This window comes from Coloeus monedula (assembly GCF_965178545.1).
Source record: "Coloeus monedula genome assembly, chromosome: 1".
In the NCBI taxonomy this organism is placed as follows: Eukaryota; Metazoa; Chordata; class Aves; order Passeriformes; family Corvidae; genus Coloeus; species Coloeus monedula.
Window position 1 is genome coordinate 112503856 of NC_138781.1, and position 14916 is coordinate 112518771.

Below are 14916 nucleotides of genomic sequence, written 5' to 3' on the forward strand. Positions count from 1 at the left end.
TGAATTTATTTCCTTTTGGAAAACAATTCCAGTAATCTCCAGGTTCAGACCGCAGAGTAAACATTAATAACAGTAACATACAGGTTAGTTCAACTGATTCAAGAATTTGGCCATGTGAAATCATTAAGGAAAGTCTTGAACACTCAAAGCTTCAAATGGTATCCAGGAAAAAAATTCTTTGACAAACTACATAACAACTATTGCATATATGGTAATGCTATCTGTCATATCGCAAGGCTTACAAATATATATATGGGCCTTATTCAACTGTGGGTTCCTGCTCTGTGAGAAAGAGTCTCTTCATATTTTTTTGCAAGAATCTTCAGCAATAAAAAATAGTCTTAGATTCATCCGTTTGTATACCAAAAGAGAGATTTCTAGACTGAAGTTTAAACGAAAGGGAGGCCAAACAGAGCTGTAATGGAACATAGCTATTACCTTCTCCCTCCTCCTTGAAAATGACTCGTTTTCTTAAGCTATTTTTTCCCCCTCACACAGTATTATTATTATTTGTATCTTTCTTGAATAGGGCCCAAGTCCACTTGTCTTTATAAGACCATTTTAGTATCAGACAACATAATACATGTGCAACACTTTATATACAGGAAGTCTATCCGGTGCTCAAAAGTTCAAACACATGAACATCCAACAGTTTCGATAATACAAGTTTTATGGTACAATACAATGATTCTGAATAATATACATTAACAATGAAAGTTTCGTGCAAAGAGTAAAATGTGTTCCCTTTTTGTGCCACAAAGAATTCTCTGGAAGAGTCAGGCCTTGCACTAACTGCTGTGCTGGGTCATCGTATGGTTCTGCAACAAAAACAAAAGAAACAACTTAGTCACAGGACAGACATTTCTGTGTGAAAGAAGGATGCAAAAACAATTCTTCCAACATGTCTTGCAAAATGATGGGCTGGAAAAAGAGTTTTCTCGACCCCTCCTTGTTTAAACTAGCCAGAAACAGCATCATTATGGAAGAGAGTTGTTCTCCCCAGCTGTTTCACACCAGTATTCTTTACATGTTCCACAAGAAGGGCAACACAGTGTCTCCAGGTAAGGTGTGGGCTGACCTGCCCCAGTGAAACTGCAGACCAGGTCAGTAGTTCTGGTGTCTGCTTACACGCAGCTCATGGTTTATGCATTGTGAAAATGAGAAGTGCATTTGCCATAAAAGTCTCACGCTAACTGGCCTGTGCTTCCTAGACTGTGGTACTGCTTCAAATGCACTCCTGCAGTAAAACCTATTTCCCCCACATGGTATGGCACAGTTTAGTCTGGTAAGAGGTGCTCTCTGCTAGAGAGGTCAGAGACTGATGAGAAAACAGGAGGGGCTGGCACAGGCTGCCCTTTGGTCACCAAAAACCACAGGTATTTTGCCTCAGATGAAGGCAGTGCCTTATGTGTAGTAACACAGCACGGACTTTGGAGTCTTAAATTCTCCTTTCCTGTACAAGTAATCACCAAATCAAGTAGCAAACACCAGTTTCACCCTCTTTCCTACCAGCCCTCAAATGGAATCGACCACTTTCAGAAAGATGCTGTTGTGCTGCCTGTACTGGCTCAGATCCTTCACAAGCATTGACGTAAGAGCAAGGGACCAATCCAATACATCTTAAATTTTCAACAGTGTACACTGGATCCACAGATTACCAGAAAATGTCTGTGAATACTGCTTCTCAGACAACAGGGCAGCCACTGATTAGTGATGAATTTTCCCCTTAGTTTGTGGGGCCAGATTTGGGCCAGTGACCCAGAGGGCAGGGGTGTCACATCCTGTGATTTGCTCCCAGCACATCCAGACCCTTCACTCCACTTTATTAAGTTAATCTGTCTTTAAACCTCTTTGGACTAACGCACTTTAGGATGAACCTGTTCCCAAAAGACAGTCATCATTTACAACAAAGTGAACATCTACTGAACCATACCCTCCAGAGCCACCCATGAAAGGGCACATGAAAACAGCCACGGTGAAATGAATGTGAAACACAGCGTGACTGCAGACCAGCCTGAGAATCCTCTCTCCCGTCCTCCTTCGCTCTCCCTAAACTCTGCACGCACACAAATAATAGTTCATGGGACATTTGGCAAGGAAAGGATCTTACAGTAAGACTGAGGAATTTTTAATGTAGTGCCATTCTCAAGATTAAAGGAAAATGACCCAGTGACACTCAAAGATGCAATTTCCAGATGTGAATACAAAATGATTTAATGCTGATGGCAGGAGTTCCAGACTGTCCAAGGCCAAAAAAATATGCTCCACCACTTGATTTCATCTAGTTCCTCATCCTTCCCATAAAATAATTTTAAAATGCTGTAAAGCCATAACAATAGATGCAGCCAAAAACGTTGGCTGGTCACAGGTGATGGGCTTTGACTTTAAAGCACAAAAGCAAGGAAATTAAGAGTTAAGCCTGACAGCCAGTCCTTTTGTCATCCTGTTGTGTCCATTTATTGCAGCACTTACAGCATAGCACCACAGGCTTATTAGAGACCCTGCAGTACCTAGAAACAACAGGACAAGTTAAATATGGGGTGGCAGCCTGAGTTCTGATTTTATTCTCTGCTTCTGAGCAGGTGAAGTAATATACCAATCGTTACATTGCACACAGATATTTGGGGGGGGTCTTTTGTTTCTAGTCTACTGAGAGCAAGCACGTCAGTCATGCCCATTTTTTATTTCTTTTCACTAAGTGAAAAATGCATAATCAGTATGAAGCTGGATGAACAGCTGCATATGAAGCAGTCAAAAGGTGTTTTAGAATTGCAGCCGTAACTCTCGCTGCAATGACATTTTTGATTAAAAAGTTAAAATGCCCAAATATGAAGGAAACAAAATAAAACACAGCATAAGGATTGACTTGCCCCAGCTCTCAGTGTCCCTGACTCCTGTGCCCTGGTGCAAAATGAGATTCTCTGGAGATAATGAAGAAATAATAGAAAAAACCAAGCAAGTGCTGCAGAGAAGAATGAGACAGGGCAGGATAGGAACATGAGGTGCTTTGAACAGTTTAGGCCTTAAAAAGGCAACTATACTGTTGTAAACAGTCAAAACAAAACACTGTTTCCAAAGTAATTAAGGCTCCCCAAATGTGAGGGACTAGGGAGAATACCTATTTGGCTAAGTTGCAAAAAAATACAAAGTGGAAGCGCTTCAGGAACATAACATAGACAAGACAAGCAGGCAAAGGATGGGAGGAGAGAGATAAGAAAAGGAAGAGAATTCTGTAATCCCACAGAGAGCCATATTCCACTCTACCAAACGCCATCTATTGGAGACCCCATGTCTAAGTGACTGAAAATTGCAAACATTAATCCCAGTTATGAACAGTTGTTGTTTTTATGAGGGGTGTTGTGTTTAAAAATTTAGGGCAAAAATTCTCCTCTATTTCCCACGCAGCAGATCTCGACTCCGATAGTCTCTCTGCCTCGTGTGCAGCGAGCTCCCGCCTCCCCGGCAGTGGGAGATCAGGCAGGCGGGGAAAGCAGAATTTGGAGCTCCCGCCGGCAGGGACGCGGCAGGGCCATGGGAGCGCGGCACACCCAGGGAGAGCACAATATTACACTTGAGATCCCCTGTGTGGCTCGGAGAGCACGCTGCCCTTCACTAAAGACACGCTAGACAAGCCTGAAACGCGCCTCCTCCAGAAAGTTCAACTACTTTGCCTGAGTTTGGAGCAATTAGTACATCCACTCACCAAAGAGAAGTCATTTACCGAAGTACAGGAGGTATCATATGCTCCCCTTCTTTGCCTCCCCCAAATCTGATTGTGCATAAGCACATCTGTTTAATTATGTAGTAGTCTCCCTACAAAGCAAAAATGTCGATTTCCTGCTTAGCCATGGAAAGGGGAAAATATTTTTTCTCACTATAATCTTTCCTGGCCTTCAGCAACAGCTGTGTTCCAATTTCCCAGAGCTGGGAGCTCATGAGGAGACACTAGTTTGCAAATACAAATGCAAGCTTTGCATGCACAAAATGGAGGAACAGGGAAGCAGGAGGTGTGTGTGTGTGTCACTGCATTTGTTACTGTGTAGACACAAACCAGGGAAACTCCTACAGCCAAAATTTCTGTGTCTCAGTGTTATCTGGAAAGCAGGTATATTACCTGGGAAAACCTGAACTCAATATATTTCACAACCAAAATAAACTCTTTAAGTGCATTTGCCCTATTCCTAGAAATAATTATTTTTGATAACTGAATCCAGAATCCCAACTGTTATGTGACCTCCTATAAAATTACATGCCACCACTTTCCTGGATGAAAATGCTCTGAGATGTCCCTGTTGTTAGTGTTAAGGACTTGAAAACATGCAAAGAATTTCAGGATAATACTGCGTGGAAGAATCTCCTTGGCAAACAAATACAGAAAGGTTTCTTTGCAGAAAGGCTCGAGACAAAAGAGGTAATAATACTTCTTGTTTGGTGCGTGCCTTTGTGTTTCAAAGGGAACATGAGAAGTAATAGCTAGCAAAAAGTTGCCGCCCACAGCATCAAAATTAACAAAGAAAAAAATACCCACAGATAGCCACAGACTCAGTAGCCCATTAGAATCCTTAATGTGAACTGCAGTTGCATTCAATTTAAATGGGACTTCTGTGTTTTATGACCAGATGAAGCAAGACATGGCTGTACCTGACAAACAGTGCAAAGAGGGTACACGTGAAGAGGTATAAAGATGAAATGTAGGTGCATTATTTCAACAGATGGTAACAGTACCACAGCAGCATGTTATTTTTTCCTTAGTTCAAGAACACAAACATGAGAAATCAATCATTACTGATTAAGTAATTATGGTACCCTACATGTTATCACTTATCTGGAATCCTTTATCTGTGTACATTACAGACCATCTTGTAGTTTTTTGCATTCAAAAAAATAAAAATGCACCCCACCACACTGCAATCCAGCTCCAGGTTGTAAAACAGAACTCTACATTACTATCAACCTTTAAGCGCTACAATTTACTTTTTTTTTAACAAAAGCAATTGGTTTCCAACAGGCTGGATAATAAGTCTTTTGACCTGCATTCTTCTTTGACCCATTAAGGTCACCCCTGTGCTCGGGCATATAGCTGACTTAGGAAATGCCTGCAAGTCCTGCATTTCATCTCCTGCCCACTCAAAATAAAGCTTTCTTTAAATGTGTCTGTACGGGTCCCCGAAGACCAGGGAGGCATCCCTGTAGTGGGCAATGGAGGGACAGAAGCTTCTGCCTTTATTAATGAATGCAGACCATTATGAGTCTGGCTGGCTCCTGCACTGTTCCCAGAAGCATATACTGTACGTGACTTAAAATGCTAGAATATTGACACAAAGCGAGCTGGGCACCCCTAAGGAAAATTACTCCTTGGATATAATGTAGGCTCGTAACAGCTATTAGAGTACAAAATAAAACCCTCCGGGATCAAACTGACATATACCGCATTCTACCTACTCCTCAAACATTAGAAGAATTTCTTTGTGAAGGCATTCTCAAGGACAGCATTAAACTGACTTTTGTAGCAATCTGCAACAGCTTTTTGGCTTACAGCTTTTAGTACTAAATCTCTAGTTTGAATCAATATAAGTACTATATCTACCACATTAATCAATACATTTGGTTCAATACCCGTTCTATTAAATTATACTTTCTAATCAAGATTTTCTGCTTCTCTTCCCTTCTTTTTTATTCCAACTTCTTATCCTGTACCACGCTTTTCAAACTGTCTGCAGCTAAGAAGAGGATGTTGGATTTTCCAGAACCAAAGGGGAAGAAAGAAAGGCTCGTGGGAAGGCAAGCCTAGCAAAACCTAGCACAGGATCAACATGCTTTCCAGAACTTCGGTCTGGTGCATTATTACATAACTGGTTGTCATGACCTCTCACAGAGCAGAAAGCTCTGTACTGGACACAGTTGGAATACTGTACCATGTGGAAAGGAGAGGGAGGAGGGAAGAGGAGTATTAAGTGGTAACACCAAAACCAAATAACTGAAACTTTTTCAGACTAAACTATAAAAAAGGTATCACAAAGGATTAGTTTTCACACTGTTTCTTCAGATTTGTGCTGCTTCAGTATTGCAGCACAGAGTTCCTTGTCAAGGTCCCATTATATTGCTGAAGGATTCTTTCCTGGTAAACTGTAATATGATTATACCCAAGGATTGAATCGATGAGTTACTTAAATTTGTGTGATACTAAGATTAAATACAAACTATAAATTAGCATGTAAAAATACATTATTTAGTCCAGGTCTTTGGGAATATGTGAAACCCTGGGATAGAAGATGTCTCCAGCAATCTGAGTGATGTATGCAGTTGCAGTAAATGACTTTTCCACACCTGTGTTAGATTTGGTGGAATGTGGCTGTTCTTCATAAGCAGAGAATGTGAAATGCAGTGTCAAAATGATAAACATGCATATTGCAGGCATGCAGTGCATTTGCCACTGTCTTACAGATCAAAACCACTGCACTCATGTCCCTTGCTTACAGTCAGCTTCTCTTTTTCCTTTCTCCATATAATCACTGTGAACCTGCAGAAAAACTGTTGCATTTTCTTTTGACATTTAACATCATCTCACTCAGCTCACAATAGTGTCTTATAATACTTTCTAGGTGACACTATGTCACCATTAAACAAAAAGGTGAAATAGCATAATAAAAGAGAAGAACAAGAATTCATAGAATTTAAAGACAGAAAAGACCCATTAGGGCGTTTTCTCCACCCATCTTGCCAGTGTTGGATTATTGCCTATAGTGTAATTTCAAGTGTTTTGCCCAGTCCAATTTTAATTAGAGCTTCCAATGCTCCTCTTGGGAGGCTATTTCACAGCTTCACAGACCTCAGGGTTAGTATTTTTTTCCTGATGTTCATCCCAGGAGAGGAAGAGACTCAGCCAACCCCAAATCAGACATGAAACCAAATCTGCATGCTCAGGAGCTGGTTTCAGTAGAATATCTGGGCCATTTCGAAGCATCTGAAAGCAGTAAACTTACTTTCAATGCCCCAACACATTACAGCCCTGGCTGCACTGCTGCTGCAAGCAATTAAGAATATTCAGTGTGGATTTCTAAGTGGATTTCTAAGGCTCAGTTGCTATGTGGGTAAAAATGTAGTATAGGTGGGATTTGGGTTCCAGTACTAAGGGTAATGACTTCCATAGTGCAGTCCACCAAATGAATTAATTGAAGGTTAGGGACATATCCAGGTTCATTCTATGACTCTATAATCCTTAATTGTACTGACAGAGCATCTATGAATGCTAAGATTGTAAACATTTCTGTCTTTTTCACATATGTGAAATACAAAAAGAGCAACTTCAGTTGAAGCTGATTAACAAATGAGCGATTATTTCCCCTCTCAAGCCCCACCCTTCCTTTCATAAAACACTAACTACAAGAAATTAATTACTGTATCTGAAATGTTGGAACTAACAAATGTTTCTGATGTGCTTCACCCCAGAAATTACAATGCTTCTGACACAAATATATATTCATATTTCAATGGTCACACTTATGCTGAGTGAATGAGGGAGCTAGAACAGAGATGATGTCTAATAGTTTTTCATAGGTGAAAAGTAGGAGGCTGAATGGATACTTTGGAGTTCTGGAGAGAACAGAAAAAATCCAAGCAAAGCGTCCCTGCCACCAGCATCTCCAGTACTGCAGTGCAGCTGGCAGAGCAGGAGGAGCAACAATGAATTTATAAATACACTAAAGTAGGCATGGAGTTTCATCCAGGCCAAGTTTGCTCAGCAGCACAGACCTAACAAAATACAGTCTCTGAAACTTCAGATTCCCAAAGAAATTGATCTGAACTAAACCAGACCTATTTCCACAACAAAAAAAGGGGCCAAATCCCAAGAGAATCTGTGTTCCCATAAATACCATTTATGTGTGGTGAGTTGATGTTTACCAGCCTTTGAGAATCAGGTCTGTTCTCAGACATGATGGCCAATTAAGTGGTTATCTTAGGGACATGACTGACCACTGTTGACAATGATAATTTAGGAAAGTCCACACTGAACTGCAGTCATTCATATAAATTAATTCACCTAAGCTATGTGATTCGATATTATGTTAATGTTTCTGAAATAGCATGACTGCTAATCAGATTTTACTCTTTATCATATTTATGTAAAACTCTCAGTATTCTGGTTCTTCTACTCAGCACTGCCAGCTGGGCCAGAGAAAAACTACCTTTAAAAAAGATCTCAAATTGGAGAGCATGTTCTCAGGGATGCAAACTGAAAATTAAAACCAAACCCAAACCAAACCAAAACCCCTGATACCTATTTTTCTTCAGAGACTTCCAGTAAGTCACTAGTAAAATGTCAATGATTCCTTTTGGATTCATTACTATATGCGAGTACATATATCACAGATTTGTTGTATGGAAAAGAATGACATATATTCCTGGGTACAGCAAATAAGACTTTCATCATTGTCACCAGAAGAGAACAGACACAAACACAGATGCCTGTTCACCATCCTTGCACCTTCCTCATTATGAGCATTGGCAGGGGGCTCCCAGCTAAGCCTCTGACATAAATCAGAGTAGCTCGAAGGCTGTTTTAACCTATGGTGCCAGGCAATCGCCTCCCATAAGCCTCCCTCACTCTGTCTGCTGTTCATTGAAATGCAGTGAAACTTGCCACAATATCTTCCATTTCAGGCGAGGTGTGCCTGGCTGCACGGGAAAGGTGTGTGCACTACCCCATCAAAGAGAAGGTGATGGAGAGAGGGGGGCAATGGTCAGGGTATGTTCACAACAATTCTTCAAAAAGGGTCTGTACTGATAATCAGGATCCAGGTCTAAGTCTTTTCTGTAGAAAAACAAGGCTTTTGTGATATTGCAAATGTTTGAAATTAATATACAAGCATTCTTCCCCAATAAGAAAATTGTTCATTAAGTGGGAATAAAAGCTTGAACAAAAAAGGCAGAAGGAGGCACTTCTGAGAAATATATCAAAAGTCTTATTACTTTAGAATATGGTTATGGTTACCCTGGTATAAATTAAGGAAAGCTCCAGTGAAATCAAGGGAGTTTCAAGATAGGAACAAGCAAGAATAGAGCCAGGCCTTTAGGGTTTAAAACAAAGTGAATATTGCTCATATACTGATCGATTCTTGCACACCCTCTGCAGAGGGCACAGCCAGAAGTCTCTTCACCCTGTCAGACACAGCAAGCAGAACCCAAAGCTGAACTAATACAGATCTGTCTGCAGCTATAGTACAACAGAGTAACAGGGGACAACAAGCGTTGATAGGCAATACTGCCTAATAAGATATTCAGGGATTAAGTCAGTGTTTTACAAGACACATGTGTTCATGGGCTAGTTATTGCTCTGCTTTATTTTTTTTTTTCTTTATGTTTAATTTATCATGCTGGTGCTTTCTAAACTACAACATCTGTAAACAAGTTTAAGTTTGACCGACCTCCCATTTTACATCCACAGGCAGCATTTCTACTTTGTGCTCTGATTTCAGATACCTTAAAGACAAATAAATCTGTGGGGGAGAGAGAGGTAACAAACCTAAACAACAAAAACAAACCCCTTTGTCTGACAATATGTGTTCATCTTACGTGAATACAAATTTGCCTGGCTGTGAGTGAGAAACTGGCTCCTGGAACTGGAGCTATGCTATGCACAGATTCCTTTATAGGTCAAACCCAATTAAACAAACTACTACTAAATATTTAACAGCTCAGTGCAGTAATTAGTGACAAATAATGGAAGCTTAAACTGATAATTGCACAGAAATGTCCTGTTGGAAACATTACATGTTTCTTACTCCTCCTCTTTCTCTCATACTCAATGAATCCTGATCCTTTTCAAGGATTTTAAACTGACAAATGAATCTGGATTTTATGCATACCTATTTGGTCTGCAATGAAGTTTTCTATGACTTGCAAAAAGGAACTTTCCAAGGGGAATTTTTCTTCTGAAATTTCCATTTTAGTTTCTCTGCTTTTAAGCAGAATAACTGCTAAAACATGAATTGATTTCAAATCTTCAACCAACCTGCCGGTCCAGAATTTAAGCTCCTGTCCATAGGACTCAAAAGGTCACCCAATTAAAATGGGGAAGCACACAGAGCTGTGATTTATATGCAAAGGGCAACCTTTAAAACAATGATACTTTCCAGTTTTCTACAGGTGCGCATACAAGAACCCCTTGGACAAAATTACAAGTGAAATTACATGTTTCTTGATAGAGTCTGAAAGAAAAGTGCTGTAACTTGTCTGCACTCCTATTATGCAGACAGACACATCCCACACTTGCATCGATCGCTGAGTTCACCTCCCTACCTCCTGACATAAGGCTGGGTATTGTGCTTACCAGGTGACATGGGGACAGCCTGGAATCTGGATTCCCCACACATTGCCAGGTGGTGCGTGGGGCCTTGTACAACAGCACTCAGCACACTGGAGGGTATGGATCAGCCCGAGATTAACTCACAGTGACCAACAACATTTTCACTCAGGTGAAAGCAAACCCTGAACAAGCCCAGTTTTAAAATCGACAAACCTGCCTTTCACATGTGGAAATCATATTTGGAAGTCATTCATCTAGCAAGCATACGTGCATCCAGTTAGGAGAATGTAGAAGTGGATGGGAGTGTATTTTGGATCCCGAAATCAGGAATGTAAATGAAAATTTTCCCCTTGTCCATGGCATTTCAGTTTTAGACTGTGTAGGATAGAAAAGGAAAAGCTATGGTGCTCTGCTAGCTCTCCTCCTCTTCTAAATGCTTCAAACTCTGTTGCACATTGGTGCATCTTTTTCTTTCGAGACAGTTTGCAAGGAAAGCCAGATTGAGCAGATTTGATGGTAACAGCCAAGGATTTCTGAGCTGATAAGCAGAGGCCCCCATGGATTTTGCTCTCTGACTTCCTTCACAACCGGTTACTGTGCCAGCCCATCTTGGACGTCTTACAGTCCTCATTCCTACAGCTCTTCAAACAAGGAATAGCAGGAGCTGGGACAGTGCTTATGTGGCAGGCTTGGTGTGTGTGTGAATTACAAATCAACTGCTTGGAAAAGAAACTAAGGACAATTTTTCTCCCTTCATAGCTGGTGATTAGTTAGAGAGTTAAGAACCCTATGTTGAAACATTTTGTTCTTAGAACAACCTCATCTGAGTTCCCCCCTTTTCAGTCCAAGAAACTCCATGTTTTATAGATGACTTTTAGAGAGACCAGAATGCTATTTTGCCCTTTATAATAAAGTCATTACTTCTCTAATTTTTGTGAAGACACACACTATAAATCAATAAATCTGGAGCATTTACTAACATGTGGTACCAGGACAATAAAATTTCATGTTTGTCATTGTGGTTGTTGGTTGTAAAATGCAGAAGTTTGGATTCTCTATTGTCTTCTGTTTTCTGGTTTTTTGTTTGGTTTTGGTTTTTTTTTTCATTTGCATTTGTGTAAAAGAAGTGTGAAATGTGACCACAGCTAAATGGGAGGAATTTTACTTTCACTTTTTCCTGTTTACAGAACCTAAAAAAGGGGGAAGGCAGTGAAGTCCAATTCCTACAATTTATTACTCCTCCCCCAAACAAGAAGTACCACACAAAGAAGCATCCTTTTATGCCTTTTTCCTTCCTCCCTGAGATAGATGAAGTATCCTACCAAATGTCATTCTCTGAGGTTGGTCATTCTGTTTCCTGTCAGACAGCTGGCCACTGACATGTTGCAAGTCAGACGTGTCATTAGATCGTGCCTTAACCCTGTACTGCCAGTCAAAGAAATGCCTCACCCCTCAACTCTTTCTTTGGCTTGTGATGCTGTGATACTGCTGTTTCCTTGGCTATCTCCTGCTAGGGGATCCAGCCTCCTGCAGCTGCTGCTTTCACCCCTCGTTGCCCATTAGGACTGGTTTTAGTGTGGCAATCTTTGGATTGAGTGAAAAGAATCACATTTATGAGGAAAATAACTAGAGACAACACTCATTTGCTGTCTACATTTAGTGCCAAGGTATCTGAAACAGAACTTTAATTCCTGTACAAAAAGATGTGCTGTAGCTATGGTGAGGCTAATCTATAACCCAGATGATCTTATATAATTTGTTACTCCAAGTTAATTTTAATTCATCAAAATAAAACCCACCTAATAAAAATAACCCTTTAAAGTAAAGTATTAGCTTGAACCCAGAAAAAAAAAAAAAAGCAGAATCTTCGCAATTGGAGGGCAATTCATCATACTGTAGCACACACTTATATAAATTCAAAATTTAGCTATAAACAAGTACCCACAGCAATAGTGCCATGCATAAAGGGGCAGGCAACAGGAGGCCTGCTTTCTAATAAGCCCTCAAAGGAACCTGCCACACAGAAGTGGCACTTATTCTAATTTAAAGCTCTCACAGTTACTTTACCATGGCAAAATTTATAAACTAATAACTTTAGTAAACAGACTGGCACTCCAAACAAAACCCACACAACAGTTCAGGCCCACTGAGAAAACAGCTTTCTTAGAAAGGTACTGTCTTCAACAGTGAGATATAACATTTGTTTGTGGGCTACTCTTACAGTCCCTGACGTTCAGTAACAATTCTGCACCACTCCATTACATCTGTACTGTCACCTCACTGTGGTCTGGAGTCTATTGTCCCCACAAATCTTTTCAGCATCCTAAGGCGTATTACACACCTGTATATTTGTGCCCTGGTCAGCTCAAACAAAGAAATACATCTGGATTTGAAAGAGCCTACTCTGGGTCTATGACCTCCCTTAAAGTGTGATTAAATAGTCAGGGCAATCTGCTGTCCAATTGTCAGTTTAAAAACATATTTAATATTTGCAATTAAAGCTTATGTTCTTTCTCATCTCTATTAGTTTTGATTCTCAGTAACTGTTAAAAATTAAAAAAATTATACTCTTCTTCATTTATATACATGAAGAAAAAAGAAAATCAGAAAGCAATAATAAGGGCTAAGCAGGAAATCTCTGTAACACATGCAGCGCAATATTGGATTTTTTTTTGTTATGTCCTAAAACCACATCACTTTGTATGAAGTTCCTTTTCAAATCAAAGTGATACTAAAGTAAAACAACTGCAGGCAAAATTTCTGAGACAATGCATTTTGTGTCAGAACGCTCATCACTTTCAGGCTGACCTGTCAAAGTATCTTGGGAAACATTGTAAAAAGACAAATCTGCGAGTTCGTAAGAAACTTTGAATGATAAGAACTATGTGTTCCTCAGAAACCATGGAATGCTTTGCAGCGTTAGCTGAGCTGTACTGAGGCCTACAGCAGATGTTCACCCCTTCCTACTGCTTCTAGGCACACCTGCTCAGACTGTGCTCCTAAGAGCATTGAGAGGGAGCCAGCATTAAGAAGCTTTTACAGAAGAAAGCTAAGAAATAAAAAGTTTGTGCTTAGTTGAGTGATGTGGAATTGAAAGATCACAATTTAGTACTATACACAGACACCTGCTGTCAGCAATAGAGCTATGTCATAAATTTGACATGGGTGAAGTTAGCAAGACAACATTTTTGGACCTTGATAGGCAATTTCTGTCACCTGCATTTTCAGAAGATTCACAGCACCTTGCAGAATCCACCCCTGCACCGAACCCACTTCCTTGGGCAGCCCAGTATGGTCTCAAGAAGCCTCTTTTGAGGCATTAGGAATTAATATTTTGGCCACAGGGCTTGCTTTTCCAGAAACAAATACATTGTCAAGACAATCTACAATCTCACCAGGGAGTAATTTCTAAGGGTTTTTGAAATACCTCTTTTCACAGATATATTTCTCTATTAAGTTCTGCACAAGAGTCCGACATCTGTAGAGACTTACAATTCTCTGCTAAATTGTGTGCATTTTCAGATTAATTCCTACATGTTCACTGAATATTATTGTAAATCCATGCAGCCTAAATATTTGAATCGTGGGGTACCATAGTCCTCAGTGCATTTTAAAGCATTCCTAACGCTGCCCGAACTTATGCCAGCTCATAATAGCCCCATGGGATTGTTATACCAATTAAAAACCCCTGGAATTCATCGGAGTCTGAGACATGCCTGTGAGGACCAAAAGGGAGTGATACAGACCCAGCTTGCAAAAGAAACAGGATTTGCTGCGTACTGAGGGAATCCTTGGCTGTCTGACTAAGGTACCTTTTATACTGGCAGGGGATGCAAATTGGAGCCTGAGGATCTGCACTTTCATTTTCAAAGCTCTTTGCAAACATCAACCACTTCACCTTCACACCATTGCTTCAAGGGAAGTAAATATGTACAGTTCCAGCATCTTCTGTTTTCTGGAGGTGCAAAGAAGCATAGGGCATTTTTACAGTCTCTGTTCAGGAACAAAAGGGAGCTTTTGACAACCTTTTCCTTTGTGGGCAAATGAGTTTCTCAAGGCCACGGAGGGAACTGATGGCAGAACAGGGTTTTCTGGAAAGATCCTGCTATTCAGCCTGGTACTGAGTCCACCCTGCCTACCCTGCAACACACCAAAGCAACTTGCAGAATTCCAGCCATACGCTGCTTCACTGCAGAGGACAGATTACTGCATGTCACCCTCCATAATCTCTCCTGTAAGAGGAATTCTACATGCTTCCCAGGGATCTCCCCCTTTGCTTCCCCCTCAGATGGTGGCAAGGTTAGAGACAAGTTGTTTTCTCAAGGCTGAGATTAAAAATGGCTCTGTGTTTTGCTAAACATTCCTCTGAAGCATGGGCAGTGTGCGTGTGTGAGTGTGCCCGAAAAGGACCCCAATGAAAGGAAGGAACGAGAGATGCTAAACAATGCTGTGCAAAGTTGCAGACTGTTCGGCTACAGGCCAGAAAATGAATCCAATTTTTCATTCTGTCATTATAAATATTTCAGTGCAAATGGTACTGATTTTCTGCAACTGTGGTTAAGCAAAGGGCCTCCGAGTGAATATTTAAGGGGGAAAAAAAAGAGAGAAGA

General features: G+C 40.5%; 1 protein-coding gene across 1 annotated transcript in view; it reads right to left on the bottom strand.

Annotated features, from left to right (window-relative positions):
- Window positions 1-526: 526 nt before the first annotated feature.
- Window positions 527-14916, bottom strand: part of ZNF521 (zinc finger protein 521) — a 211956-nt gene continuing 197566 nt past the window's right edge. The window contains exon 8 of the mRNA XM_082285413.1: window positions 527-818. Coding sequence (XP_082141539.1) covers window positions 789-818 — 30 coding nt within the window. The 3' untranslated portion in view covers window positions 527-788. The remainder of the gene's footprint in view (window positions 819-14916) is intronic.